This window comes from Lepidochelys kempii, chromosome 4 (genome assembly GCF_965140265.1).
Source record: "Lepidochelys kempii isolate rLepKem1 chromosome 4, rLepKem1.hap2, whole genome shotgun sequence".
Taxonomy (NCBI): Eukaryota; Metazoa; Chordata; order Testudines; family Cheloniidae; genus Lepidochelys; species Lepidochelys kempii.
The window spans coordinates 88,688,601-88,715,093 of record NC_133259.1 but is presented as its reverse complement, the minus strand read 5'-3'; the positions used below and the strand labels follow the sequence as shown (position 1 = coordinate 88,715,093).

The 26,493-nt window shown below is 39.7% G+C and overlaps 1 protein-coding gene across 12 annotated transcripts in view; it reads right to left on the bottom strand.

Annotated features, from left to right (window-relative positions):
- Nucleotides 1-4,986: 4,986 nt before the first annotated feature.
- CLOCK (clock circadian regulator) overlaps nucleotides 4,987-26,493 on the bottom strand; it is a 97,944-nt gene continuing 76,437 nt past the window's right edge. For 11 of the 12 annotated variants that reach the window (XM_073341999.1, XM_073341996.1, XM_073341998.1 and 8 more), the window contains 14 exons: nucleotides 25,168-25,281; nucleotides 23,280-23,398; nucleotides 21,738-21,820; nucleotides 21,427-21,533; nucleotides 20,783-20,930; nucleotides 20,463-20,538; nucleotides 19,305-19,446; nucleotides 18,762-18,862; nucleotides 16,454-16,543; nucleotides 14,859-15,017; nucleotides 14,049-14,255; nucleotides 12,596-12,801; nucleotides 11,892-12,150; nucleotides 4,987-10,463 (listed from right to left, as the gene is read on the bottom strand). In XM_073341999.1, coding sequence (XP_073198100.1) covers nucleotides 10,284-10,463; nucleotides 11,892-12,150; nucleotides 12,596-12,801; nucleotides 14,049-14,255; nucleotides 14,859-15,017; nucleotides 16,454-16,543; nucleotides 18,762-18,862; nucleotides 19,305-19,446; nucleotides 20,463-20,538; nucleotides 20,783-20,930; nucleotides 21,427-21,533; nucleotides 21,738-21,820; nucleotides 23,280-23,398; nucleotides 25,168-25,281 — 1,991 coding nt within the window. In that variant the 3' untranslated portion in view covers nucleotides 4,987-10,283. The remainder of the gene's footprint in view (nucleotides 10,464-11,891; nucleotides 12,151-12,595; nucleotides 12,802-14,048; nucleotides 14,256-14,858; nucleotides 15,018-16,453; nucleotides 16,544-18,761; nucleotides 18,863-19,304; nucleotides 19,447-20,462; nucleotides 20,539-20,782; nucleotides 20,931-21,426; nucleotides 21,534-21,737; nucleotides 21,821-23,279; nucleotides 23,399-25,167; nucleotides 25,282-26,493) is intronic. The other variant, XM_073342005.1, reaches the window with a different exon arrangement.

Here is a 26,493-nt window from a genome sequence, read left to right as displayed (position 1 = left end):
GAAGAGGCCAGCATGCCCTGTGGGAGGGGTGGGGGATAGGGGTCTCCGCCCTGCTCCTGACTGCAAGCAGTGCCCCCACAGCTCCCAGGAACAGGGAGCTGTGGCCAATAGGAGTTGCGGGGGCAGTGCCACGTGCCCCAGCGCCCCAGGTCCAGGCGCAGTGTGGCCATTTAGTACACTACTGGCTGGCATGGCCGGGCTCATGATGGGGCAGAGGTGCTGATGTGCCCGAGTGGGGCCAGGGCAGATCCTAGGATGCCCTTAAATTCAAAAAGTGATCTTGGGTGTAGAAAGGTGGGAGACCACTGCCCTAGGGAACAGTGATTAATTCATCTTTATCCACCATAATGAGGTCCAAAAGTTACCTCTCATTGCCTGCAGTATCTTGTGTTATAAACTTCTGTATATTTTTTAGAAACATATTTTACCTATCTTCCCCCAAATTGAGGCCCCCATACCACAATTTTTCTGTCCATACAATTCAGCCAAGTACTTAAAGAGCATTTCCTCTGTTTCCCTGGCCCTCTTGGGCTTTGTCTGTTAACACATTGGTCTCTGGGCATTTAAGAGCCTGCAGTTCTGAAAAAAGAAAAGGAGTACTTGTGGCACCTTAGAGACAAGTACTCCTTTTCTTTTTGCGAATACAGACTAACACGGCTGTTACTCTGAAACCTGTCATTATGCAGATCTGAGTGATTAACAACTGTAAACCAGCTAATGGTGTCTTTCTTCCCCACCCCTGTCACCCACTTTCTCCTTCCTAAGTGGTTAGAACTCCTGCTTGTAACATTCCAAGCATACAAATCACCCCGGCAGGTTTCAGTAATGGCAGTTGTATTCCTCCTTCGCCAAAAGGGTCCAGGTCCTCCTATTACCCAGGCTCCTAGCACTGAGAAATAAGCAATGAAGTATCTCGCTGGATGGAGAACAAAAGCCTCCCAAGCCTGAGCTCTCAAGGTGACCTGTGCCTCCCATCTTCCCTTCCCTGGTTACCAACACCTCCCCCTCCCCCTCCTGCAATTAGCCAGGCTCCAGCTAACCCTTTGATCTACCTCCCTACTGATTTAATCACAGGTATTTTTAGTAAAAGTCATGGACAGGTCCTAGGCAAGAAACAAAAAAATCACAGCCTGGGACCTGTCCATGACTTTTACTAAAAATACCTGTGATTGAATCTTTTTTTTTGGGGGGGGGGAGGAGGGGGAAGAGGAGCACTAACTGCGGGGGGTGGGAGGGGAACCCCAGGGCCAGCTGCTCCTCCCGCCGCCTGGCACTGCCTCCAGGAGCTGCCAAGCTGTGGCAGTTCCTGCCACCACCAGGACCACCCGCGGGACTGCCAGAGCAGTGGCCAGTGCAGCTGGCTGCAGAGCCGCTCCAGCAGAAACTGGTTTGGGTGTCCCCAGGGCTGTCTCAGCAGCTGGCCCCGGGGCCAGCCACACTGGCCTCTGCAGAAGTCACGTAGGTCACAGGAAGTCACGGAATCAGTGACTTGTGAGACCTTTGTGAGAAACACTGAGCCCTACTACTGGTTAAAGCATTGAGCTTTTCCAGTGACATTAAATGGGCTCTTCTGTTGAAGAAAGCCTGGGTAACACTGATGGTCCCCATGAGGGGCTGTAATATCTATTAAGCTATGCTCTGGCTTTGGCAACTGACATCTGAAACAGTTTAGGAAAGAGCAAGTGACATTTTTATTTACTTGTTCTAGCCTTGGCCCACTGCTTGCCATATTTTTTCCTGGCTTCAGGCAAATGCTTGCAATATATGAATACAGAATCCTAAAGTCCTCTACCCTCATTGAAGGACTATTATAAGCAGTTATCTGGAGAAGGCCCATGGGTCCTGCAGATAAACGCTACTTTAAGAACATAATCAATGACAGGTTTCTAAGTAACAAGGTTAATAGGATCTCCTCCTTGGCTCACGGGAAGGAAACAGATGTAGATGTAATATTACGGCCAAGTGAATGTAAACAAATGTGAAGCTGCATCAGTGACTAAGCAGCTCACTTACTAGCCAATTTGCCCATAAAACTACAGTGCAGTGGTGAACAACGTATTCAGGCTTCAGTGCAGGCAAAAACCAAGCTGAAATGTAAGTCACATGGAAAAACACGAGGTAGGTTTTATTTCCAACCTTTAATAATGGAAGCAAAAAAAGGCAGCCACAGGGGTAGCTGCTGCTTGGCTCTGTTGTGATGAAATGTAATCCGGGAGACATCAGTTATAGTATTTCAAAGGGGAAAAAGAACACAGTATTAGTACAAGCTTGCTTATCTTTTTAAAGCTGCACCAAGATTAGTATAATTAAAGATAACTTGGTAAAACAAAATACTTTGTCTCATTTAATTTCTCTATATGTTAAAGAGCACTACAGGGAGATTAAGCTACCACCAGACTTTTAAACCTCAGGTTTGATATGTTGCTAGTACAAAGTTTTCAATAGAAACTGGGCAAAAATAAAGTACAATCTTCAACACTAATAAAAACACAGTATCAGGAGAATAATGTGAATGTGTTGGATCCATTCCAGAAAAAGCCTAGTAATGAGCTTACAGTTCTGAAGCAGGACTACTTAATGGCATTTAGATGTAAATTTTGTGGTCGTGAGAGTCAGTGACTGACTGCACAGGTTAGAACGACGTATTGTACAAACTGAACTGCCTTCCAATTATACCTGAAAACCAGCCTGTATCAACCTCGGAGTCTATTCCTAAATACAGCTCATGCTAGATTTTGCAGCAGTTTGAGGCCTGGATTCTGGATCCCTTACTCACGTCCATAATCAATCCAGCTGAAGCCCCTCCTGTATAGTCCCATCCTGCAGACCTTATTCACGAGTTGCCCCACTGACTTCACATGAGTAAAGGTGCAAGATTGGCCCAAGTCAGAAAAGGCCCATTCACCCTACACAGGTTAATATAGGATCTCATCCTAACCAAAATCTCTGTTCATGTTCTGGAGGATTAAATAATGAAATTAAATCTGTTCAGTGCTGTCATTCACACTCTTGGCATCTTTGGCCCCCAAGTCTCACAAGCTAAAGTCACTATTTGGCCTTGTCTTCACAAGAGGCAGGTCTACACTAGGGGGTTAAGTCGCCCTAAATTATACAACTCCAGCAACGTAAATAACGTAGCTGGAGTCGACGTAGCTTAGGTCAACTTATTGTGGTGTCTACACTGCACTGGGTCGACGGGAGAAACTCTCTCATCGACTTAGCTTAGGCTTCTCGTTCTCCCGGAGTTGACGGGAGAGCAATCTGTGGTCGATTTAGCAGGACTTCATTAGACCCGCTAAATCGACTTCCGGTGGCTTGATCGCCACAGTATCGATCCATGGTAAGTGTAGACATACCCTAATACCAGAATAGTTCCATCAGTGGTGAAATAGAGCCATGAAGTTTGCTAGTGTAGACAGCATTTGCAACACCAGCAGCGTTCTTGAGGAAGGAAAAACAGCTTTTCATTCACTCCTGTGTCACCTATCTGTACTTAGCATATACCATAATTTTTTTTAGTTTCTTCTAGTTGACTAGGATGATGATTTCCCCCCAAATTAACTACACTGATCCAATTCATTTCAAGAGCCAAGCAGTAGTGACAGTAATGGAAAGGACAGTGCATCCATAGCTCTGTACGGCACACTGGTAAGAGTGAAAAATTATTCATTCATGTTGTTTCAACTACATGTCAACAATAGGAAATTTACAAAAATTAAACACTTCTATTTTCCACTAGCTCTGAGGCAGAAAAAAAGTGCTGAGTTAACTAGACTTTCAATTTTTAATCTTTACAAATATTCAACAGTTATGGCCTTGTCTAAGTAAGGTGCTGGTTCCCAAACTTGCACAACAGTGAAATGTAATTGAACACCACTGCTTCAGTTGTATCAGCAGTTTGAATTATAGCTCTTCTGGTTGATAAGAATATGGGAAAATACATTGATATTTCCTAAGTTCTGTTTTAAGAAATCTGATTGTCTTTTTATAACAAGAGACCACCATCTGGTGCAGATTTGTTTTTGCAGCTAAAGAATTTGTATGGCTAATTCTACATTAACTTTGCACAAATAGTTTGAGTGCACTCATTGCCAGCAATGGGATTGCACCAGTACAATCTCACTCCCAACATGAAAATATCAACGTTCTGACAATGAAGTGATGTCATAGTTTGCCCAGAAATTAAAAACAAAAACAAACCTTTTAGCACATTTTCCACATTCCCATCATCTTCAGTTACAGGGTACACTTTTAGATCCAATTTCACATTCCAGTGTAACCCCACCAATGCCAACCAGAAGTCAGTAGAGTTATTTCAGTATGAGAGCAGGATCTGGCCCAGTCTATTTAGTTAAACCACCACATTGGGTTATACGCTGCCCCAGATCTGCATACAGAACTCCTATTTATGTCCCCATGCAGATGTAAGGAAGGCATGAAATCTTTACACTTCATTATTAAAACATTTTAGTTGCAAAGAGTACATGTTCAAACAAGACTGCCTTGATCAGTTTCAAGATAGTAAGGAAGACACATAAATTAGGTCAAATTCTGCCTTCTGTTACACATCATGAAGAATACACAGATATATCCAAGGGCATAATCTGAACAGGTAATACTACACTTTGAAAGCATTAGATTATTTTAACTCAAACAGAGACTGCCATCTGTTTTATATCCCTTACACAACGGCTGAAAACAACATAAGATGCAAGAAACAAGGACATCTCTGTAACCTTCAGGACAGGCCATCATTTTATGAAGTGATACAGAAAGTAGTCAAGAAAAAGTGCAATATACATTTTAAATATAGCCCCGCCCCCATTTGCCATATCACTGTTCTTTGTCGGGGTATGGAAGAAGAGATTAGAAAGGAAGTGACTTTGGTATACTTGTTCGAATGTTAAGAGATCTTTAACTATGGAACCCTGTAGGATATGAAAGTGAAATTAGAAAAGTTACCAGAACCTTAGAAGCTACAAGAAGTAGAATTTCAAATGAGTTACATTTATTCAATTAAAAAATTGACAGTTAGTAATGGTCACATGAACACCAGGGAACTGTATCTACATTTCCTGACGTCAATATGAGCGGCACTAGTTTTCTACATATACAAATCTAATGCCAGTTAGAAAGTACAAAACCAAACCAAAACCCAAGACACTGTGAAATCAACACTGCTTAAAAACTCAAAATTCAGTCCACTTGATATATTTTAAAATAAATAGTTTTACCTCATTTAAAAAACTCAGCTGCTTTCAAAGCAGTTACTACTTTAAGATCATTCCCAAAAGTCTTTCATAAATAGTCACCCATTTTGATTGTCTATTAGTGCAGCACCTCTCAGTCTTGGCTGGGATCTCCATATCAGGCAATACAGTATTTGGTTCATACACAGTGTTTTGTTTTTCCTTTTTATTTATAGGTACAATTTAGCATACCATGCTGGCAAAACCCATGCAGATGACAAAGCATGAAGCAAACAAAGCCTGTAAATTACTTGTTTATTAAAGAAAAAAACAAGGAATGTAGTGTTAAAATCAGGATATTAAAAAAAGGTCTAATGGACAACTAGATTTAATTTAAATATCTCTCTCAAAGTTTATCTCATTTACTATGAGCCATTCAACATTCAACTTCAAATATACTGAATACAAAATTCTTTATTCCAATTAGTATCAAATAGTTTTTAACTTTTTCCACTGGGGATGAGTAAAAAAAAGATTCAGCACTATGTTAGTCTTTTTTTCCCTTTTAGCCAAAAATAATAATTTCCCCAGCCCTTCTCAATGTGTATCTTGTTTCAAGAATGATTTCCAAAGGAGATACTGTACTTACGAATCTAACATGCATGCGCTGACGCTGCATGATGCCATGTCATTTAAAACGCACTCATAACTACATCTGGTTTTATCGCTAAGAATGCTAGTTATTCTAGAATTGGGGACTGCAACAGTCTACTAAAGGCCACATCTGTAAACCCTCTACACATATTTTAATGCAAATTATAATCCCAAGGGCCATTTAGAATTACTGAACAGGCTAATATGCCTCCTGATCATTTCTTTCTTACAGGCAATTGTGCAACTTTAAAAGAAATCTCTAAAAGAAGATAGTATTTATGTAGATTTAGCCTTTCCCAAAGCCATATTAAAACAAAATCAACCAATTTTAGATGCCTTTTTAATCTCACACTTAGAGCCTCAAAGGATCACCACATTTAGAAACACTTTCCAGAAATGCCTCTTTTTGACAGTTTTCTATATTTTGATTCCTTTGGACCACTTTTGAACTGTTCCATTGCCTAAAATAATTAACTGTTTTCAAAATGGTTTTTTTTTTCAGTAAAGTGCTTATCATTATTCCAAACCCCTTTTTTAAACTGCACTACTTGAGTCTTGCGAGGGTTTCTCCTTTTCCCATGAAAAATTGCCAGCATGGGCACTGAGGAGAACTAAGGACCCTACTGAGCACAGTACATCAGCATTCACTTAAATTGGACTAACTTACATGCTTCAAGTTAGGCATACTGCTGAAGTGGGGCCTATCTGTTGTAAAGATATTGGAATATTAACTTAGATGTTGGTTGGCAGCAGGCATAATGCCTACAAAGATGGTGATACCCTAGAGCCATCGCACCAGGAGGTAAACGTCCAGATAAAATGGAAGGCATATGGAGAGTTCTTACTATAATCTTTTCATATTTATATACAAATATAACATATATTAAATATAATATAAAAATAGCTATATTTCTTTTCCCTCTGAAATTCTGAGGCTTTTCTTTGAGTTCTCACTCAACCCAGGCAAACTTACTAATTTTCTCATCAAAACTCTATTAAGAAAATACAGCATGATACTTTACTTAACTGTACGTCACCAAGGCATTTATCCATAATACAACATTTTCTCCTTCTTAGCCAACTTCCTCACTCCTGTCAGAGTCATTCTGTAACATTACACATCACAGCAGCGAATGCTATGATATCTCTTGGGATGTCACAAACAACAGGTTTGCCACACCTGTGAGTAAGCTGGGCGGAAGCAGCAGGCTGATTAGAAGAGAGAAAGACTGGGGCCCAATTTTCTTCCCACTGAAGTCAATGGAGTTTTGCAATTGACTTTAATAGGACCAGAAGTGAGTGCCTTGTTTGAACACAAATCCTTTAATAGTCAGTGAAAGAGAAGCAGAACATCCATGCCAATTAAAGTCAGTGAAATACTGTGTGCTTTTTCTGGTTTTTTTTTTTAAAACATTTGCCTGAATTGTGGCAGAAGCTTTTCAAATGTATGTAATAATTTTTCAGTCTCTTAGAATTCCCCCTCTTCTCTATCAGCTAGCAGGTAAAGAGTAGCTTCATTTTTGGATGACTTTCCCCTCTGAGCTTATGGAAGGCTTCTTGATCAAAGCACAGAATTTTTCCTCTTAGTCCTCTGCCAAGAGCTATGTTAATATAAAACCTCTCACACCTAAGTTAGGCTGCCTTTTTATTGTCTGACCTACAACAGCACACCACAGTATTTTTTTGGTTGAGAGAGGGGATTTGAATGAAGCTTATATATAAAACTCTCTCAGCTGTCTGCTGGTTATGCTCTGCATTTTCTGTAGCTGCAAATACTACATCTTATCGGTTGGTTTTACCACCACACTGCATTTCTAAGAGTAATATTAAAGCTCTCCCAATTTCCTTCTTTAGTGCTATTTTATTATTGTAATTAGGTTAAAACCCTTATCTAACAAGTCTATTTCCCACTAAAAGTCTTTATGGAATGGACCTCTGGTCAATGCAGCTTAAATTTTGGATACAGGCGGAATGCTATGGCAGGATTAGCAAGGCAATTTGAAAAAAATAAATAAAAGTCAATGCAGTTTTGCTTTTCTAAAACTTAAAAAAATACATGTTTCTAACAATTATACTGGTTCAGGGAATGACTGAAATCCCTTTAAAGAGCATAGAGAGAGAAAGTTTCCTGGATATGTTTAATATTTGTATCTATTCCTACTCCTTGTTGCAAGAGGCTTCCTGGAGCAGAAACCAATCCAGTTCTCTTTGGTTCTTTACTTCTTACGCCCTCTTCCCTTTTCCACTGTGATTCTCCTAGGATCCACTGTTGATCTGTTGCTTTATTGTTTGGGGGTGAGGGGCTAATCTGATGAGATGACGACAGTGGAAAGGCCAAGGCTAATTTTAAGAACAAGCTTCAAAAGGTAACTGCATCTAGTGTTCACTAACTTAGCACTACCTTTCAGTCAGCTCTGGTCACCCAATAATACAATCAAACTGTTTCTAATATTTAATATTCCACCACAATTTGGTTACATTCATACAGCTCCTCCCTAATACTCTGACTTAATTCAGCTTCTTGACTAAAAACTTTCCCTCCTCAGTGTTAATTTTAATTAATTTTCTCTTTTAACTACTAAGTCTATCTTAGTATTAGCTCATTTTGCTTTGCAGATGTGATTTGTATGAAGTAGTACCATAGAAATCTACTGAACATTTAAAAATAGGAAGTCATTTCTGTTGGAACTTTTTATTATCTTTATAAAGTGAGGTTGCCTTCTGAAGTCTTAGTTTAGTGGTATCCCTTTTAAGTCAACACTCAGTGTGTTAAACATGCAGTCCTACTCACCTCTTTATTTTTCCATTAAATTCCAATCAATAAAGTAAAATTGGATCTGATCTGATTGAAAAGTGTCAGATTAATTCCCCGCCCCCCCAAATGACTAATCTCTGTTTTGGAGCCTCTAAATAGTGCTACTCCTTACTCGCTGAACACTTTACAGGTAAATCATTAGATATCTGTTTCCATTTTAGTGTCTGAGGGGAGAGGCCCTCCTTTAAAAAATGCTCATGATCTCAACTCAGACGATTGTTAAAATACTTGTATATATGAACACAAACAAGATATAGCTATGAAGTAGAAACACGTTTTGTTGAGATTATACTAAGACTTCAAAATTGTAAAATCGTAACAGATTCAAGACAACATAATTCAAGATGTTCAACGTTATCACCTGAATTAAAATCAAGGCACTGTGGGTTTCTTGTTTTTTTGTTTTAAAATGACCCTGAATCAGTTTTGACTGAAGAAAGATCTAATTTTTAAAGGAGAATAAAAAGATTCCAACATATTTTAACAAGTTACAATTCTCACCACAGAGAAGGTGGTTAAAAAGTGCCTAAAATGTTATTAAGTGTAAATATATTGTTGTGCAAATTACTCCTATAACTGACAAATTTTTAAAAATTACTTTCATGTAGTTTTTTTAAAACCCTTTACATAAATATTTCCAACTATGATCTATATCAAAAGATAGCTTTGGGGAGTAAAATTCCAAACCATCCACAATAAAGCAGTGCAAATTCCTATTTTTCAATCAAAAAACAATGAATAATTGTGAAATGATGGATAATACTTCTGAAATCTGAATGTCTTGAACCGTGATGCGTGACCATCAGTTCAAACAGTTTCATCAATAATTTAACCCCCAAAAAATCCGCTAACCAGCACACTATACCTCACTGAACAAACTGTGACATCACAGACAAAGCACAAACAAGAGACTTGTGCCCACATTAAGGGTGAAAATTATGATGCATCATGTTGTAAACAAAAGGGTAGAACAGAGGAAAATATTAGTCAGAGCATGGTGTGAGAATTTAGGGAAACATTCAACCCTACAAATAACAAGATTACATTTTCATGCATCATATAAAATATTTTTGCTCTCTCTCCTTTTATCCAGACATATACACATTGTTTTACAACATCTGTATAATACAGAATCTGATTCCACACAACATTTTGAAAATATTTACTTGTCCCATAATCATCTGAGAAAAAAAATTTAAATGTCTTTTGGACTGTATTGTAGCATTATTGTGAGCAACTGCATGTCCATGGTCACATTTGACAAACTTACAGGACTGCTAAAGATACCAACATTTTTAGTGCCCTTTTCAGTTCACTGAGGGTTTGAGACTTGATCTGGACAAGTTATTACGTGGCAGCACATCCTTTAGAACACAGAAATTGGGACAACTAAAAGACTGTCAAAGTTGGCCATGTCCCTGTTATCTTTTTGCTCTTTGTACCTAAGGTACCTCCACAACGTTTTGTAGTAGTTTCTTCTGCAAACAGATTCCCAGAAGTTAGAAGTAGACCTCAATACTGTACTTTATAAAGCCTTTGGACTTCTATCTCTACCATCATCAGTGCAAATGTTTATGGAGCAGCCCCTCCCTGCTGTTTGCTTCTAGAAGAAGTGAATCCCCATGCTACTGTGGCTGAACTTTGGAAGGATCAATCATGTTGTCAGTTCTATGTCGTGAGAGTTGCTGCTGCTGCTGAGATTGATGCTGCTGGTGGTGTGATTGAGTAAAAGTGCTTTGTTGTAGTGGGAAAGCAGCAGAGAGAATAAGCTGAGTTGATTGATTTCCATGAAGTAGCCTGGATGTCTAAAAAGAAATAAATAAAAGAGGATTATTGCCCACACTAGGAAAATGCAGGTCTGGTTACACTTTAAAACTCTCACGAGGTTAAACATCAATAGGACCACGACTACTTTCACTTATAATTGCACAAAGTGAAGATTCATTCAGAATAAAATCGCTAACTACAGAGTATTAATATTTTTCAGCATCTAACTGAAAAGCAATTTATTGGATCTCGGTATGTGATGTCAATGCTAGGAGAACTATGGTAATAGTTATAGAGGCAGAGATACACAGCAATTGTAATTAAAGGCTTTATAAGAGCACATACCCCTAATAATCTGAGTATAGTTAAGGCTGACCCGCCAACTTTCCCTTTGACATTTCAAGAATCTAACTTGCAATTTTAACATTATTTTCAGAGAATGCCCATACACATATACACAAATTATTTAGGGATGCTGTAAGGGATTATAATCCTTTAAAAGGAGGCAAAATTTCAGGTCCAAATAGGTTGACTGTGTATCTAGTTCAGTGGTTCCCAAAGTTTTTGTTGTAGCAGATTGCCCCTCTAATGGACTGGCAACCGGCATGTCTCCTTTCCCCCCTTCCCGAGGCCTTCCTGTGAGACGTATTCCAGTACGCTAGTTCTGCAAGGTCACTGCTGCCTCTTCTTTTACTAGTCCATTCTACCTCCTCTTTCTTCCTCTTCACTCTTTTTTGATTTCTCTTATTTTTAGTATGTATTTTCTTTTTTGCTCTTTTGTTATTCTCAATCTGTTCCTCCGTCCCTCCTTTTCTTTCTGATCCAATCTCTTCTCTCCCCCATCGTGGCTTCTTCTCTCCTTACTCATGAGAAGGCTATTGCTGCCCAGGCATCCACTGGTATCTCCCTGAGGCCCAGACAGCATGTGCTCCTGCAGCTACACAGAAGCAGAGAAAAGACACTCCTGAGCCAGCTCACAGAAGCAGCTCACAGCTCCTGCAGCTACACAGAAGCAGAGAAAAGACACTCCTGAGCCAGCTCACACCTTGTTGCATTGTGGGCCACCATGGCAACTGGAGGGAAAGTGAGAGATTTACAAAGAGATGCCTGCCCCTTTACTTAGAATCACGCAAGTATGTTTATGGTGAGATGAGGTGGACCCGTGTGACAATTTTTCCTGTCCCCATTGTTTCTCTCCTTTTCTCCACGTCCCGCTCCTAGTGTACTCTAATGCCCACAGGCTGGGAAACAGGTTTTTAAGTGCAGTTCTTATGTGTGAACTTGACAAGAAACATCGCAAGAGACTTTAAATAAGGTCTATGAAAGCATCTCCTCCAGTGCACATCGTTTGTCTGAGATTAACAAGGGTGCTTATTTAAATAACATTCTCAGTTACCAAACTTGCAGTCTATGCTGAACCTGTGAAAGTCTGTGCAAGCTGACAGCTCTAGACATTGCTGCGTTACCTGTAAGAACTGCTGCGGGTGCTGCGTCAGCTGCGCTTGAGCCGACTGCTGAACTGTACTGAGCTGCTGCTGCTGCTGCTCTTGCTGACTCTGTTGCTGCTGCGTGATTGACAATGTCTGTGGCTGCTGCTGTTGTGCAGCAAAAGTGGGGTAGGCAGTCACCACCTGTCCCATAAACATAGTGCTTGGTACCATTACCGCTCCACATGCTACAGGGGCAGTGACTAATTTTGTGACAAGCTGCTGACCTTGAGAAAATCTGTGAAAGGGAAAAGACACCAGGTGGTCTCATCAGCTTCGTTTGGGGAAAAAAATCTGCTTCAGGTACACTGGATGAACTTTCCTGTATTAATCTGATGAGGTAAGTGCCAGTTATCACGGACAGGGTCATTCAAGACAAACCCATTTTTCCTTTGCTTACTACAAACTAACAAACAAATGCAAACGCAATGGGCTACACGTTGCCTTCAAAGGCCCACCCCTCCCACCTGTGCCTCAACACCACGAGTTTTCATGGAATTACAGGAGTATCTCTTTGCAAGTTTGGTCCTCAGACTACAGCACATGCACATGCCTACACTAAGTAAAACTGCATGAAACTGTTGGTTTAACTTTTGTCTCCTTTTCCGTAAGATCTGGTGACCACTAAAGCACAGAGAGCTCTAGCAAAATCATCTGAATGAACATTGCTCCTTTATATTTACCTGATCTGTCTGTCCTGGGTGAAAGTAGTTACTGCACCACTCTGGTTATTGTTTTGTGGTAAACTAGATGGAATCTGGACCACATTTCCTGTCGTTGGCTGGGAAATCACCATAGTGTTATATAAGGGGGCTGAAAGTGTATTCTGTGACTGATTGGTAAGAGAAGCCTGTTGATTGTGCCCACTAAGTATATTTTGTTGAGCATGCTAAGAAAGAAAAACAAGTCATAAATTAATTGAATACAGCTGTAAAAACAAATACCCCTTTCAAACACAGAAGGCACAGCTTGCTTTGCAGGCATAAATAAAAATGCTGTACACTAACAGTTAATTATTGCTAATACTAAATGTTCTTATATATGCTTTATACTCTCAAAACACTGTACAAAATACAAAATAATTAATCCATTCCTACAACATCTTTGTGAGTGACGTAAATATATATTATTCCAGCTTTTACAGATGAGCAAACAAAGGTTAAATGATTTGTCCCAGGCCATGTAGTGAGTGTTAGTGCCAGGATTAGGATCCAGGAGTTTCTCAGTCCCAGCCCCATGCTCCTCTTCCAAAACTCTTATAACATTAGGAGAACTGCACAAAAAGGTGGAATGATGGGCCAGGCAGAACTGCAGGTGTAAGCATGCTCAGTCCCTGGAAGCGTTGGGTTGAGGGGAAGACAGAGAGCACGTCACTTTGCACTAGTCCAATCAGCTTTAGTGAGCTCTATGAAGGCACTTTATTGGGACTGAAGGCAACATAGGTCACCATGACAAAAGGCTTTCAAGGGTGGTAGGAATAAAAAAACTAGGGATGTGTTAATGTGAGTAGGTAGGGGGTGGAAATCCTTAGGGCTCCAGAAACAGAATTCTTGACTAAAATGTTACATTTCTTTATTCATTCAAAACCAAATGTTCCAAAGATATATTCACATTTTAACTGATCAAATACTATTATTTTAAAGGGACACCATTAACTTTCAATCTGAGTTAAAAAAAATTGAATTTAAAGTATTTTCAGGTATTACACCTGCCCTTATTGTCCCCTACCCGATTCTATGGCTTTACAGTCACATTTTACTACTTTTAAACATGTTCCTCTGCTGAATGAAAAGGCCACATGAAAAGGAAGAATGATTAGCTAAAGCCTGCTTTTGAGGATGGGTCCTTCCAAAAGAACTACTTGTTATTCACTGCTCATCATTTATACCTGAAAATTCTTCTATCAAGAGAAGACTATAAAATCTAAGCCTTTTCCTGAAAGAGAAAACAAAATATATTTCAACCCGAAACATTTAGGGTATGAACCTGTGTTTCTTGCACATTCAAAATGTCCACTGACTTCAATGAAAATTCTCTGTATTGAATCACAGCAGGATCAGGCAGGCCCATAATGGGTTTCAATTTTGGTTCCATGTGATTATACTACCTAGCATAGGTACCTATGACAAACTTTACCTGTGTTGCTGTACTCTGCAAAGGCTGTTGCTGTATCATGTGCTGAGTACTAATATGCCCAGTGTTCATTCCGCCTTGAATTTGATTAGCCTGAACAACTTGACCTTGCATGTTTATTGGTGTAAGCTGCTGAATGTTAGAAGAATTTCCAGAAGTAAGCTGCACAGAACCAAAATTTAATCCAGGAGTTGATTGCTGCAAAAACATCTTTAAGAAAATCCACAAATTAGTTTTTTTTTAAAACAAACTATTGATGGTTTAAAGTATTACTGAAAATTCTTAATACAATACCTTTGAAAAACAATTAAAGACAGAAATACTGTTTAACTGTAGGTGCCAGAGGCTTTATGAGTGTACTATAAGCAATGGATAACGCACGATTAAAATCTCTTATACCAGTTTCGTTCTGGATTAATGTAATTCAATATTTAACAGAGATACAGTAGTGTAACTCTGGTGTGAAGAGGATTAGATCCCTACATATTTAGTTTAAGATTTGCATTTAAAGAAGTACAAAGACAGCTTGTACAAAATTTTGAAAAAGACAACATTAATTAGAAACTGCATTTCTCTTTCCAATATCTCCAGCAGTTTAGTGAAATGAAGGCAATGATGGGAAAATAATTTTATAACTGACAGATCCGAATACTATACATAATTTCTTCCCTGGAAATTGACAGTCTGTAGCAACAATCTATAAGGCAGGGCTTTCCCAGTATTATCCATTTTGACTAGATTGGTGGAGTTCAGCATGTAGAAAGTCATTTAAGTCCTTACTAAAAAGTCAGTGTTAATCCAACTGTAACTCACCTGAAGCCCTTGACCATGGACCATTTGAAGCTGTTCTTGAATCTTACGCAACTCTTCTTGCTGCCGATGAATATTTGCCTCTATCATTCGTGTTCTTTGCTCCAGCTGGTCCTTTAGGTGCTGCATGGCTCCCAATTGGGCTGAAAACTGAAACATAGGCTGCAGAGCCATGTATAGGTTAAAAGAGTTTGAATCAGAAACAGACAAACTTGACCTACAAAAGGTAAATCATCCCTTCATAGTAGCAATGGGAACCAAGCCCTATCTAAGAACATGCTACACTTGTTGTCTACCACAATCTCTAGGCCAGCGGTGCCCAAACTTTTCCTCTTGTGATCCCCCTTATCAGTAATGGAATCTGTCTGTGCCCCCCTCCATTACTCCACAGTTGGCTCAGCAGAGAGGCTGGCCTGAAGGCGGAGCTGGGGGCAGAACTGGCGATAGGGGAGGAGCTGGGGATTGAGGGGAGCTGGCACAGGGGCGGAAATGGAATGAAGGCAGAGCTGAGCTGGGGGAAGAGCATAGGACGGAGTGGAACTGCATCTGGGGCTAGAGCTGGGGGCGGAGTGGAGCTGTGGCTGAGGTTGAAGCTGGGCTATGGGCAGGGCAGGAGGCAGAGTGGAGTTGCAGCTGGTGCCGGAGTTGGGTTGGGGGTGAAGCAGGGGGAGGAGCGGAGCTGTAGCTGGAACTGGTCTGGGGGCAGAGTGGAGCTGTGGCTGGGATCGAAGCTGGTCTGGGGGCAGAGTAGGGCTGGGTGGTGCTCCATCTCCAGCCCCCATGCAGGGCCCCACCACGCCCCCCCCCTCCAAAAAAAAGTTTCTCTACCCCCCCAGGAAGGGACATATCCAATAGTTTGGGGAGCACTACTCTAGGCACAATTACTTAGTTGTGAAAAGTTCTGAGATTAAACATTAAATGTATGTGTCAGAGAACTCCTGAACAAAATAACCCAAACAAACAAAAGACACACACCAACACGCAACTGCCCTGCACACAGGTCAACCTCTCAGCAAAAAGCCTGAGCAATTAGATGGGTTTACAATGTAACCTGAAGACATAAAAACTCAGCTGTATATCTCTAGGGACTGTCAGCATCAGCTGACTTCAGCTGTTCCGGACAGGGCATGGAGGATACAGTCTCTAAGATAACCAGGACAAAAGCCACGTAGGCTATTACAGATCCCCACTGCCATGCCAGAACATTGTGCATCTCCCCTCCTTCCCACCAGAGCACGAATTCAATATTAATCTGATTTTATACTTAGGGCTGGATTTTTAAAACAGATTTTAACTGTTAACAGTGACAATTTGTGTAAGATTTGTGTCATTAGCAAATCAGGTACTTAAGTTTATACTAAATAAACTGCAACAACAATTATTTGCATCCAGCAAAATTGGCTAAAAATCAATTGTTACATTCATTTTGGGAGAAGTTTACCTTAATTAGGCATAAGACAGAATGCAAGTAAAGATGACTGCATAAAATAAACTTCTATCACACAGTTCAGTTAATGAGAAAGTCCTTAATGCCCTATTCCTAAATGGGGTTATTTGCTGAAAGAACCTGTCAATAAATATACAAAACTAATCCATACCTGGGACATGCCTGGCTGGATCTGTAAAGTTGCAGGTTGAGACATCATTGGCTGTGCTAATGGTTGTCCAACAGACTGGGCATTTAAGGACTAAGATTTAAAAGCATACCATAATTATCCAACAGAACTCGTCTCATAATAGATATAACTAAATTATTTAAGAGAAACTGTCAATTCCAAGATGGCACAACAGTACATTGTTAAAACACACTTTTATATAACACAAGGCCAACAGAAATGTATCTACATTTATTTTTAATATTTCAAGGGGATAATAGTCTTTAAGCAAGTAAATGTTCCCTGCGATGTTTGAAACCAAAATATTGCAGCATTGTGAACATCCGGGTACAAGTGATTACATGGGGTATCTTTGTTCAAGTTATGATATATGTCAGAAATAAATAAAGAATACATATAGTGAAAGGGAAAAGGGAATTTTAAACCTGTAATAATTGAAAGGTGGTGTTAATAAGTAAAGATACTTGTTTTCAAACATTTTTAAGTTAACAGCATCCTTTTATTCCCCTTCTAAATCATCTCAAACCAACAATAAACCTGCCTCAAATCACAGTCAATGAACAGCTCATAGCAGAGGGCATGTATGGGATTTTCTAATATTATCAGGATTTCAGGAACTATATGAAACTATTCCATAACTTTGTCATTGGATGGGTTATACCTAGTTTATGAAAAATTGTATGAGAAAGAAAGCATAGATTTATGCATGTTGTAACAGGGTGACTTTGCCCTTTAAGGGCTAGAGGTCTGGAGACAGTCAACCCTAGTTAATAAGGAAGCACACCTGAGCAAGGACCAGCTCATTCACCTATAAAAATGCAGCAGGAAGCTGCAGAGCGAGAATTCTCAGGGAGACTAGAATGCACAACAGAGGCTGCTGGGAACAAGTAGGCTCCCTCAGAAAAACCTGGAACTTGGGGAGCGAGACTACAGGCAGGAAAGGTCTGGAAGTGACCTGATAATGGGGTAAACCAATGAACTTAAGGAAGGACCTGAGAACTTTATTTTGAATGTTTATTAATTTAATAAACCAGACCCTGAGGAGGCATATGAATAGACAAAAGTGTTTGAGAGTTACTCCAGAAGCCCCCTGAAAGGGGATACTGCGGCAGGGGTCCAATTTCAGGGTTGCCTGAGGCAGGGGTCATGGGAGACGGTCACCCAATGACACACATGCTTAACTATATGTAGGGTCCTAACAAATTCACAGCCATGAAAAATGCATCATGAACCATGAAATCTGATTTCCCCAATGAAATCTGGCTACTGTAGGGAAGGGGGGCTCCTACTGTGCGCTGGGCTCCAGATGGTAGTCCTGGCTGTGCTGGGACTTCCTCTTCCCCTGCAGGGGCCACCCACAGGGCTGGGTCAGACCCACCTCCAGGAACCTCCCCTGGCTTCAGGAAGCTCCACAGCTGCTGGCTGGGAGTCCAGCTCTGAAGGCAGTGCCAAAGTAAGGGTGGCACACTCCTGGAGGTGGATCTGATCTGGCCTCAGGAAGTCCTGTCCCTCCCCAGCTCCACTAGGACTAGCAGCTGGAGCCTGGTGCATGGTAGGAGACCCCAGCAGTGGTGCCCCCAGTCCTGCCCCTCCCCAGCTCCAGGCGCAGTGCTCGGGGGCTAAAGGGGCCTTGAGCTGGCTGTGTGTGTGTTGGAAGAACAGTGCCCCCCTGACCACAGGGCCCTGAGCAGTCGCTCACCCATAAGGCCAGCCCTGCTCCCTCCAAAAGTGACAGCCCCCTCCATACCCTGCGACCCTCAAATCTGCGCTGCTACTGACGGCAGCGCTGGCTTTAGAGCTGGGCTCCCAGTCGGCAGCTGCTGCTCTCTGGCTGCCCAGTTCTGAAGGCAGCGCCCCTGCCAGCAGCAGCAGCACAGAAGTAAGGGTGACAATCCCATGATCCCCTCCCCATGACCCCCTTTTGGGTCAGACCCCCACAGTTACAACACTGAAATTTCAGATGTAAACATCTGAAACCGTTAAATTGACTATTTAAAAAATCCTATGACCATGAAATTGACCTAAATGGACCATGAATTTGGTAGGGCCCTAACTATATGAGTAGTCACAGTTAGTTTAACGTGTAAAATTAAACACATGCATAAGCAGTTGTGTAAGTAATCTTGATCATGCAATCTTGGCAATCAAGTACCCAGACTGAAAATATTTTCACTTCCAGATCAAACTCTATGCTTTAAGGAAAAAAATGTAAAGTTTACTGTAGATTTAAACATTTTCATTTACAAGTGAAATAAATGGATTTTACAGAGACCCTCCTCTGAAGAGTTACCTGACTACTAAGTGATGACCTCCTTGGTGCAGTCTTTTCATGCCCAGGTAAGTTTTGTCTTGGAGGAGTGCTAGTATCCATTGTCATCTTTGTTGGCGTTGCTAATGACGATCAATGTAAAAGCGAAAACACATTTTGTTAATAATAAGCCAGATCCTATAACTCCATATACGAAAATATCAAAGGGAGTTTTGCCTGAGCAAAAGCTTCAAGCACATTTTTCAGAAGTACATTTCTATCAGTTGTATAGGTCTGATTGTATGAAATAAGATTTTATTTTAATATCCGATGTTTCAAATGGGTCTCTACTGGGCAACGTTTAAATGTAGAACTCTCTGGATAAACCTGGTACCGTCAGGCTGCTGCACTACCATTAGTTAAGCCATTGAGAGGGACATTTTTAAATTCAGTGTTTCATTCAGATATATTAATAAAGTATTTTAAAAGTTTTAAAATGCATTATTTCAATAAAAACACAGCAAAAAAAGGACAGATAGAGTCTCCCCTAATAAGGCAATTATGTTTTCAATGGTTAGTACTTACATGAAGGATCTGACACTGCAGTATGAGAAGATTTCCTCGAACTCCTAGAGGAAGCAGAAGGTGTACCGCTGTGATCAAATCTTTCCAATGCTTCTTTGAGGCTGACCGTGTTTATATGATTATCAGATCCGGAGTCCTGATTCTGAAAGGGTACAAATAAAAATGATTTTATTTGATGGTTCAGCACATAGACATTAAATATTTCAGTTGGCAAACACAGCTGAGCAAATTAAACAAACATCTGGGCCAATCAAACCTCTGACAGATAAAACTGCAGACAAAACTATGTCCTTTTATACTCTACAAGTTTAAGTTGATGGAGTTTCCATTTATGGGGTTTGTAAAGAAAGGAGAGACAAAGCCATGAAAACCCAGAGTCCAAAGATATGCAGGCAAATCCTGCAACTCTGAGTTCTACACCAGTCCTGTGTTGCTGCACAGACTTCCTTCCCCCTCCAGCAACAAAACTCACTTCCTATTCCTGTGTACTCTCTTTCTCTCTTGGAGGAGCAAGAAGCCATGCAGGCATAGTTAGTTGTGCCATAAGCAGCATATTTCCACTGGGAAACTTGCCAGACTACCAAGGGAGCACATCATGAGTGTCTGACCCTGACTTACCTTTCTGAGGCCCAATATCCTGAACACCTTCAGAGTCTCAACCGGAGGGTATTCATCCAGAAAGACTTCTGGATGCTCCTGAGAAGTGGGTGGAAGCCATGTGATGGAGCTATGCTGTCCCCTTCTGCTGATTTCCCTCCCTCTTCCTCCCTTATCTGTTCCTTGTTTTTTCAGATGGAAGGGGACCATATAATAAAAAAATCTTTTTTATTTGTATTTTATTTGATTTATTTGTACAAATCTTTGTGTTTGTATTTAACACTATGGGTCCCCAATCCTAACTGGGACCTCTGTATGCTACTGGAATACATATAATAAACCTAAAAATAATAAAGAAGAACTCCAAGGTGGCATGTTGTGAAGCAGTCACCTTTCCTACATCTTCCTAGGCATGAGATAATATTTCATAGTTAAAAAAGCATTACATTAGCAGTAGCAGCAGAGGATAAAAACTTTCCTACCTTCTGATGAAAAAATAAATAAATCAAACATACAGCAGTACAAGGGGACCATATAATAAAGAAAAGTTAGGAAGCTCACTTTATTTGCAGCTATCTCTGGAAGAGACTCTTCAATACCAAGTTCTCGCCGTCTTTCTGCTCGAACTTCTGCATAACTATAAAAGAACAAACCACATTTATTATGCCTCGTCCAAATGGTTTTTACAGTAATGTCTTAAAATGTGACCTCCTCAGACATGCTGTTTTGCTCATGGAAAAAAGGATATAAACACTCAGGAGGCATCACAATGTCTTTGCAAATTACTATTAGTTAAAATCTTTCCAATGCTTTAAAAACATCAGCAATACAGTTGCCAATTAAGAGAGCTTCTCTAAAATTAATAAAAAAACAACTGTTACCTTACTACAGTGTGTGTACAGACAATAAACTCTGGCCTGGAATTCCACTGATGATAAGTAATATAGTAATGTGTTTGTAGCCAAATCCATTGCTGCCCCTTTGTCAGGAACCTGTAATAACATGATTTCCCTTTCCCGTATTGCATTACTAGAAGATAAAAAAGAATAAGACTTCTTTGCTTTCACATGTTATGTGAATAATGTGATGCAGTAGTAATTCAATTATTTATATTATTCACTAAATCTAAACTAAAAGATCTTCACCTGAATTTGTCTGGCATTAGGACAATGACTAAAAAGAGGAACTACTATTTCAAGTACTACCCACAATGGAAGAGAAGGCTTTTCAGTAAGTTATATTACAAATTTTTTCAGCTACAGCAGCCATGAATTTGTAATTTCTTTATATTAGATGGCTGTATTATGAGATCACATCTCAGGCGCCTGTATATAAATGAACCATAAACATTTTGCAGCACAAAACTGTGGTCTTGCCACAAAAAGTATCACTTGAGTGATGCAGGATTTCAGTAAATATCCTGCCCTCTCCACACAATTCAGTATAATTAACAAGACTTTCACATAACGTACAGATGTTTAATTGAGTATGGTTTTTGTAGCACAGAGTTTTGACATTTACTTACAGTGTTCGTGACATTTTGCCAGATTTTCTAGGTCATCTACATGATAGTAATCATAGCCTGATGTCCCCAGAACTTCGAATGGTAAATAGCCTATTATTGGAGGTGCCCTAGTTAATATAGAAGTTAATGTTACTTTACTTTAACATATAAAAACAATAAAATCAGTCTCATTCTAGTTCATGTTTACAATATGTTCTCCAAAATAAAACAAACATCCCAACTCAGATTATGAATAGTCAGTGCTGGTTAGAGTTTTCTGAAGATTACAGCCAGAATGCTACTATGTACTACTTTATTATAAGGAATGGCACCTGTGATCCAAGAATAGGAACTTCCATTCTAAGCTATGTCTAGATGTAAACTCTTCATTGGGTTCTTCAACAGTGCACATTTCCTAAAAAACAACAACAAAAAAGTCTCTCAAATCTGCTCTATTCTAATTTAGAAGCTCCTATGAAATTCAGACTTACCCGAAGTAGGCAGATAAATCCACAAGAATGTAGCTTTAAAAGTTATTTTTAGGCACTTTTATTGTTTTTATGTATTTAAAGCAGACTGAGCTAGAATCTGATCTCAATTGCACTAGCTCTAAACTGGCATAACTCAACTGATGTCAATGAGTAATGCTGGTGTAAGGTCAAAATCAAACCCAATATTAATGACATTGGAACATGCACTGAAATCAATGGCTTTTGAGGTTGCTTCAAACTGTAACAAACTGCAAAAAACTTCTCTGACAGTGTCATAAATGTGGAGGACACTCCTAGGTGAAAGTAGTGTAGACCAGATGTCTGCATTGTTTTGGATCAAAAGTTTGTTTCTACTTTATTGGTAGGGTCCTATTATTGGTAATTGCAGAATACTGTATCTTGCTCCAATTTGTGTATAATGCGCATCTGTGCCCTCAACTGATCTTATGTTTCTTACAATAAACTCTGTATGCTGGACAAGTTAACCACTTATTTTCCAGTTTCCATTGTAATTCTTTAGTAAAGCTGCAGCCACAGGCCTTGAACCATAGATTATATAAGTGTTTATTTTGACTAGCATTGGAATGGCACCGGGCTGCACTTGGCAAAGTCCCTATAATTAATACCTACTCTGTACTTAAAAGCTAGTTTCCATCCTGAATTAATAGCTATGCAAATGTTCCGTGTTTACACAAATTTTTTTTTTTTTTTTGCTGTCGATCAGCATTAGAGCAAAATGCAAACTGATTTACTAACTAAAACATGGCTGTCAGTTGGCTAATGTCAAATAAACGGCCTACAGGATCTGGCCCAATGCCACATTGCAGTAAAACCATGAGCAGACATACACAAAATACCACATTTTATTAGAAACCTTAATTTTTAGACACTCAATTATACGCCGTGAAAAGGGAATCAAAATGTGACCCTCACACTACTTTGCTGAGTAAAATGGCTGTACTCCTCTTTTTAAACATCTGACACACAGATTACTTTATATTTATTAGCCAAATAAAAAATAAATAGTAGAACAAGTCTCTTTACAACTCTGCTTAGGGAAAGAAAACTCCTGACAGACATACTGTACTGATCAAAAGTTTAATCATTTTAATTGTTAACTAGTAATTCAGTAAGTTCTGCAAAACACTTAATATTCATGAAAACTTCAAATGAAGTTGCTCAACACTTCACCTCATATGTTGTGTAAAATGTGTAGAGGCAAAAATATATGATTTCACATAAAAAGGTTAATGACAGCTTTTAGTAGCAGTATGTAAAGTGGTACAGTCACATTGAAAGTTTCATGATCTGAGCACACGTACGTGTTTACCAAGTGTCGTAAACACTTGTTTTCACTTGTGCAGAGGAAAATCCCAAACGTACCTTGATAAACTGAGGTGTAGCTAACCTAACTGTAGCTACAAAGCAAACTCTGTCTTCATATGAAGGCCGCTGGGGCCGCTGGATAGTTCCTTCATAACCGTTGTGCGCGGAGTTGGGGACTGAAGGAAATGGGGTGGGGGGAAGATGGAGAGGGAGAAGAGTTAGGTTATGGCTACACTAGAGAGCACACAGCAGCACAGCTGTACTGATGCAGCTGCGCCATTGTAAGCTCTCAAGTGTTGCTGCTCTAGGCCAATGGAAGAGAGCTCTCCTGTTGACTTAACTAATCCACCCCCAATGAGCAGCGGTAACTGTGTTGGCAGGAGAAACTCTTCCACAGACATAGCAGTGTATACACCAGCACTTAGGTCACTGGTGGATTATTCACACCCTTGAGTGACATAAGTTATACCAACGTAAGTGGTAGTGTGGACATAGCCTTAGTTACAAAATGTGCATGGAGGCACAAAGGAGGCAAAACCCCCAACATTAACCTACTGTAAAATATTATAAATTTACTATGAATTATGAGCAAAGCTACATTTAAAAATACATACATGTGGCATATAATTTAATAGTACTAGTCATATCCATGTTATCAAAACCAGCAAGGGACTTCTCTAACAACTAAAATTAGAGTCCAGCTACTTAAATATAGTCATGGACAACAGATGGCTTTAGGAAACCAATAAAAGCTATAGAATTGCTTCTTAATACCTATTTTAATTGGCTAGATTATTTTAGACTACTTGATAACAAATGGTTTAAAATTTCTAAATTTTTCATCAGGTTTTTTCATTTTTGGTCCCAATGAAGTAACGAGAGAAAACTATTACAGTAACCTTTTCCTCCTGAATCCTGAGGTAAAGCTTTCTTTTCTAGACTTTGCTCAGCTCAAGAGAACATCAACCAGTTTATTGATGGAACAATGCAGGGGCCCACTAATCCTCCTACATGATCAAGTATAGACAGCCAGTAGAGAACAAGTAAATTGCTCCTATAGAATGTCATTGCTTAAAATCTTTTACCTACATAATACCAATCTGATATAACCTGGGTTACACAATATATCCTAATGGAATATTTTATGTTAAATTTCTTGTCAAAACTGATAAGTTCTACAGCATTTAGGACTTCTCTATCTCCTGCACTGTCTTCCAAATGCAGAATATTTATAACATTCTATTTGCTTACAAAACATATAACAATTTAGGCAGCCTCATCCACACATTTATCTTTTGAGAGCTCAATTTATCTCATACTCTGCAGGAAAAACAGTGCAGTTAAGAGATAAAATCCCCTGCCCTTCTGATACCATATAAAAAACCCAACCAGACGCTGTGGTTTTGTTCTAAGTGTTATATGAAGGATAATTGTTGATTAAAGCACAGGACTGAGTGTAAAGTGGAGATGTAGGTTCTAATTCTGAACCCACTGGAAGCCAATGACAGCTGCACGTATTCAATAACTCTAAAAGAAATCAAGTTAATTAGTAATATACCTAGATATGGATTCAGGCACTTAAAAACACTGGCCTAAATTTTTCTTTACCTCACATCTGCTCTTGTGTAAAATGCTCATTAAAGTGTTTTACAAACATTAACACTCTTTAATGGAAGGAGTTCTAGAGCTGCAAGGTCCTATTTTTATTTTACTTTCACCGGCTCAGACATTACTGTCTACAATATAATACCAAATATAAAGAATTATTATTTTTTCAGTAATGCTAAGTATAAACAACACAACCTGTATCATGGTCTAGTATCTTTCAAAATAAATACCAAAATATTTTAAATATTATCACTAAGTTTTCACAAAACTTTCCTAATGTATAAACCTTTGGAAAGTGCCTTTAATTTTAGCCACATTACAGTGAAGCATTTCTTACCATTATTCAAAGACTTGAAATTTCCAATAAACTTTACATATTCGTATGTAGGTGGTTCTTTTGGGTCTATTGTTCCTCGCAGCATATGGCAACAGAATTCTAGTTGATTTTTTGCTGAAACAATGTAATGAAAAGGTAGCTTACATGATGAAACATACACCAATAGAGATTCATATAAAAGCAATAATAATTAGCATACATATTGCATAAAAGAGACAAGATAGGTGAGGTAATATCTTTTATTGGATCAACCTCTGTTAGTAGAAGGTACAAGCTGTTGAGATACAGATCTCTTCTTCAGGTCTGAGGAAGGAAATCATAGTCTCTGAACTAAATACAAGTTGGGATAGATTGTTACGCATAAGGGGTAAGCATGTTGAAGGAAGTCACTTGAAAAAGAATTGTGCAAATGAGGGTTAAATTGTGATGCATAAGGGGTGTGATGTGGGAGTGTTACAAATTGTTGTAATAAGCCATAAAACCAGTCCAGTCCCTGTTGAGTCCATGATTTTGATGTCTAGCAGGGTTATGAATTTTAGTTCCCAGGCTCACTTTTGAAGGTGCTATGCCAGTTTTCTTTGAGGATGTGTATTAAAAGATCAGATACTGAGTGATTGCACTGTGAAAAGTGTCTGCCCATAGCTGACAGGGTGTTTTTATCTTTTATCATTTTTCTGTGTGAGTTCATTTGAGAGCACGATTGTCTGTTTCACTCAAATAGCTGTTATTGGGGCTTTGGTGTGCTGAAAAATTGGAAAACGTCCAGCGGAGGGCAACAAAAATGATTAGGGGACTGGAACATGTGACTTATGAGGAGAGGTTGAGGGAACTGGGATTGTTTAGTCTGCGGAAGAGAAGAATGAGGGGGGATTTGATAGCTGCTTTCAACTACCTGAAAGGGGGTTCCAAAGAAGATGGATCTAGACTGTTCTCAGTGGTAGCAGATGACAGAACGAGGATGTTAGGGGGCTTATTCCTTCACCCACTCACTTCCCTGGTCCTTCTCACATGAACAGAGAGCAACAATACCCGAAGTCCAAAGGTGCAAACAATTCGATGTTTACTGGGGTGAACTTCCAGCAAGCATGATTCCAGTTTCCTTCCTTAGTATCCTCCTTCCCAGCTCTGACACCACAGAGCCTCACACCTGTGTCCCTGTTCCCATTCCTGCCCTTAGCCAAACATGATTCCAACTTCTTTACTCCCATTCCCTGTTCCCATTTCCCCCTTTAGCAAAACATGATTCCAATTTCCTTACCCTCATTCCCTGTTCCCATCTCACACACCCACATGCCCACCCCCACCCACACCCCGTCACTTCCTCAT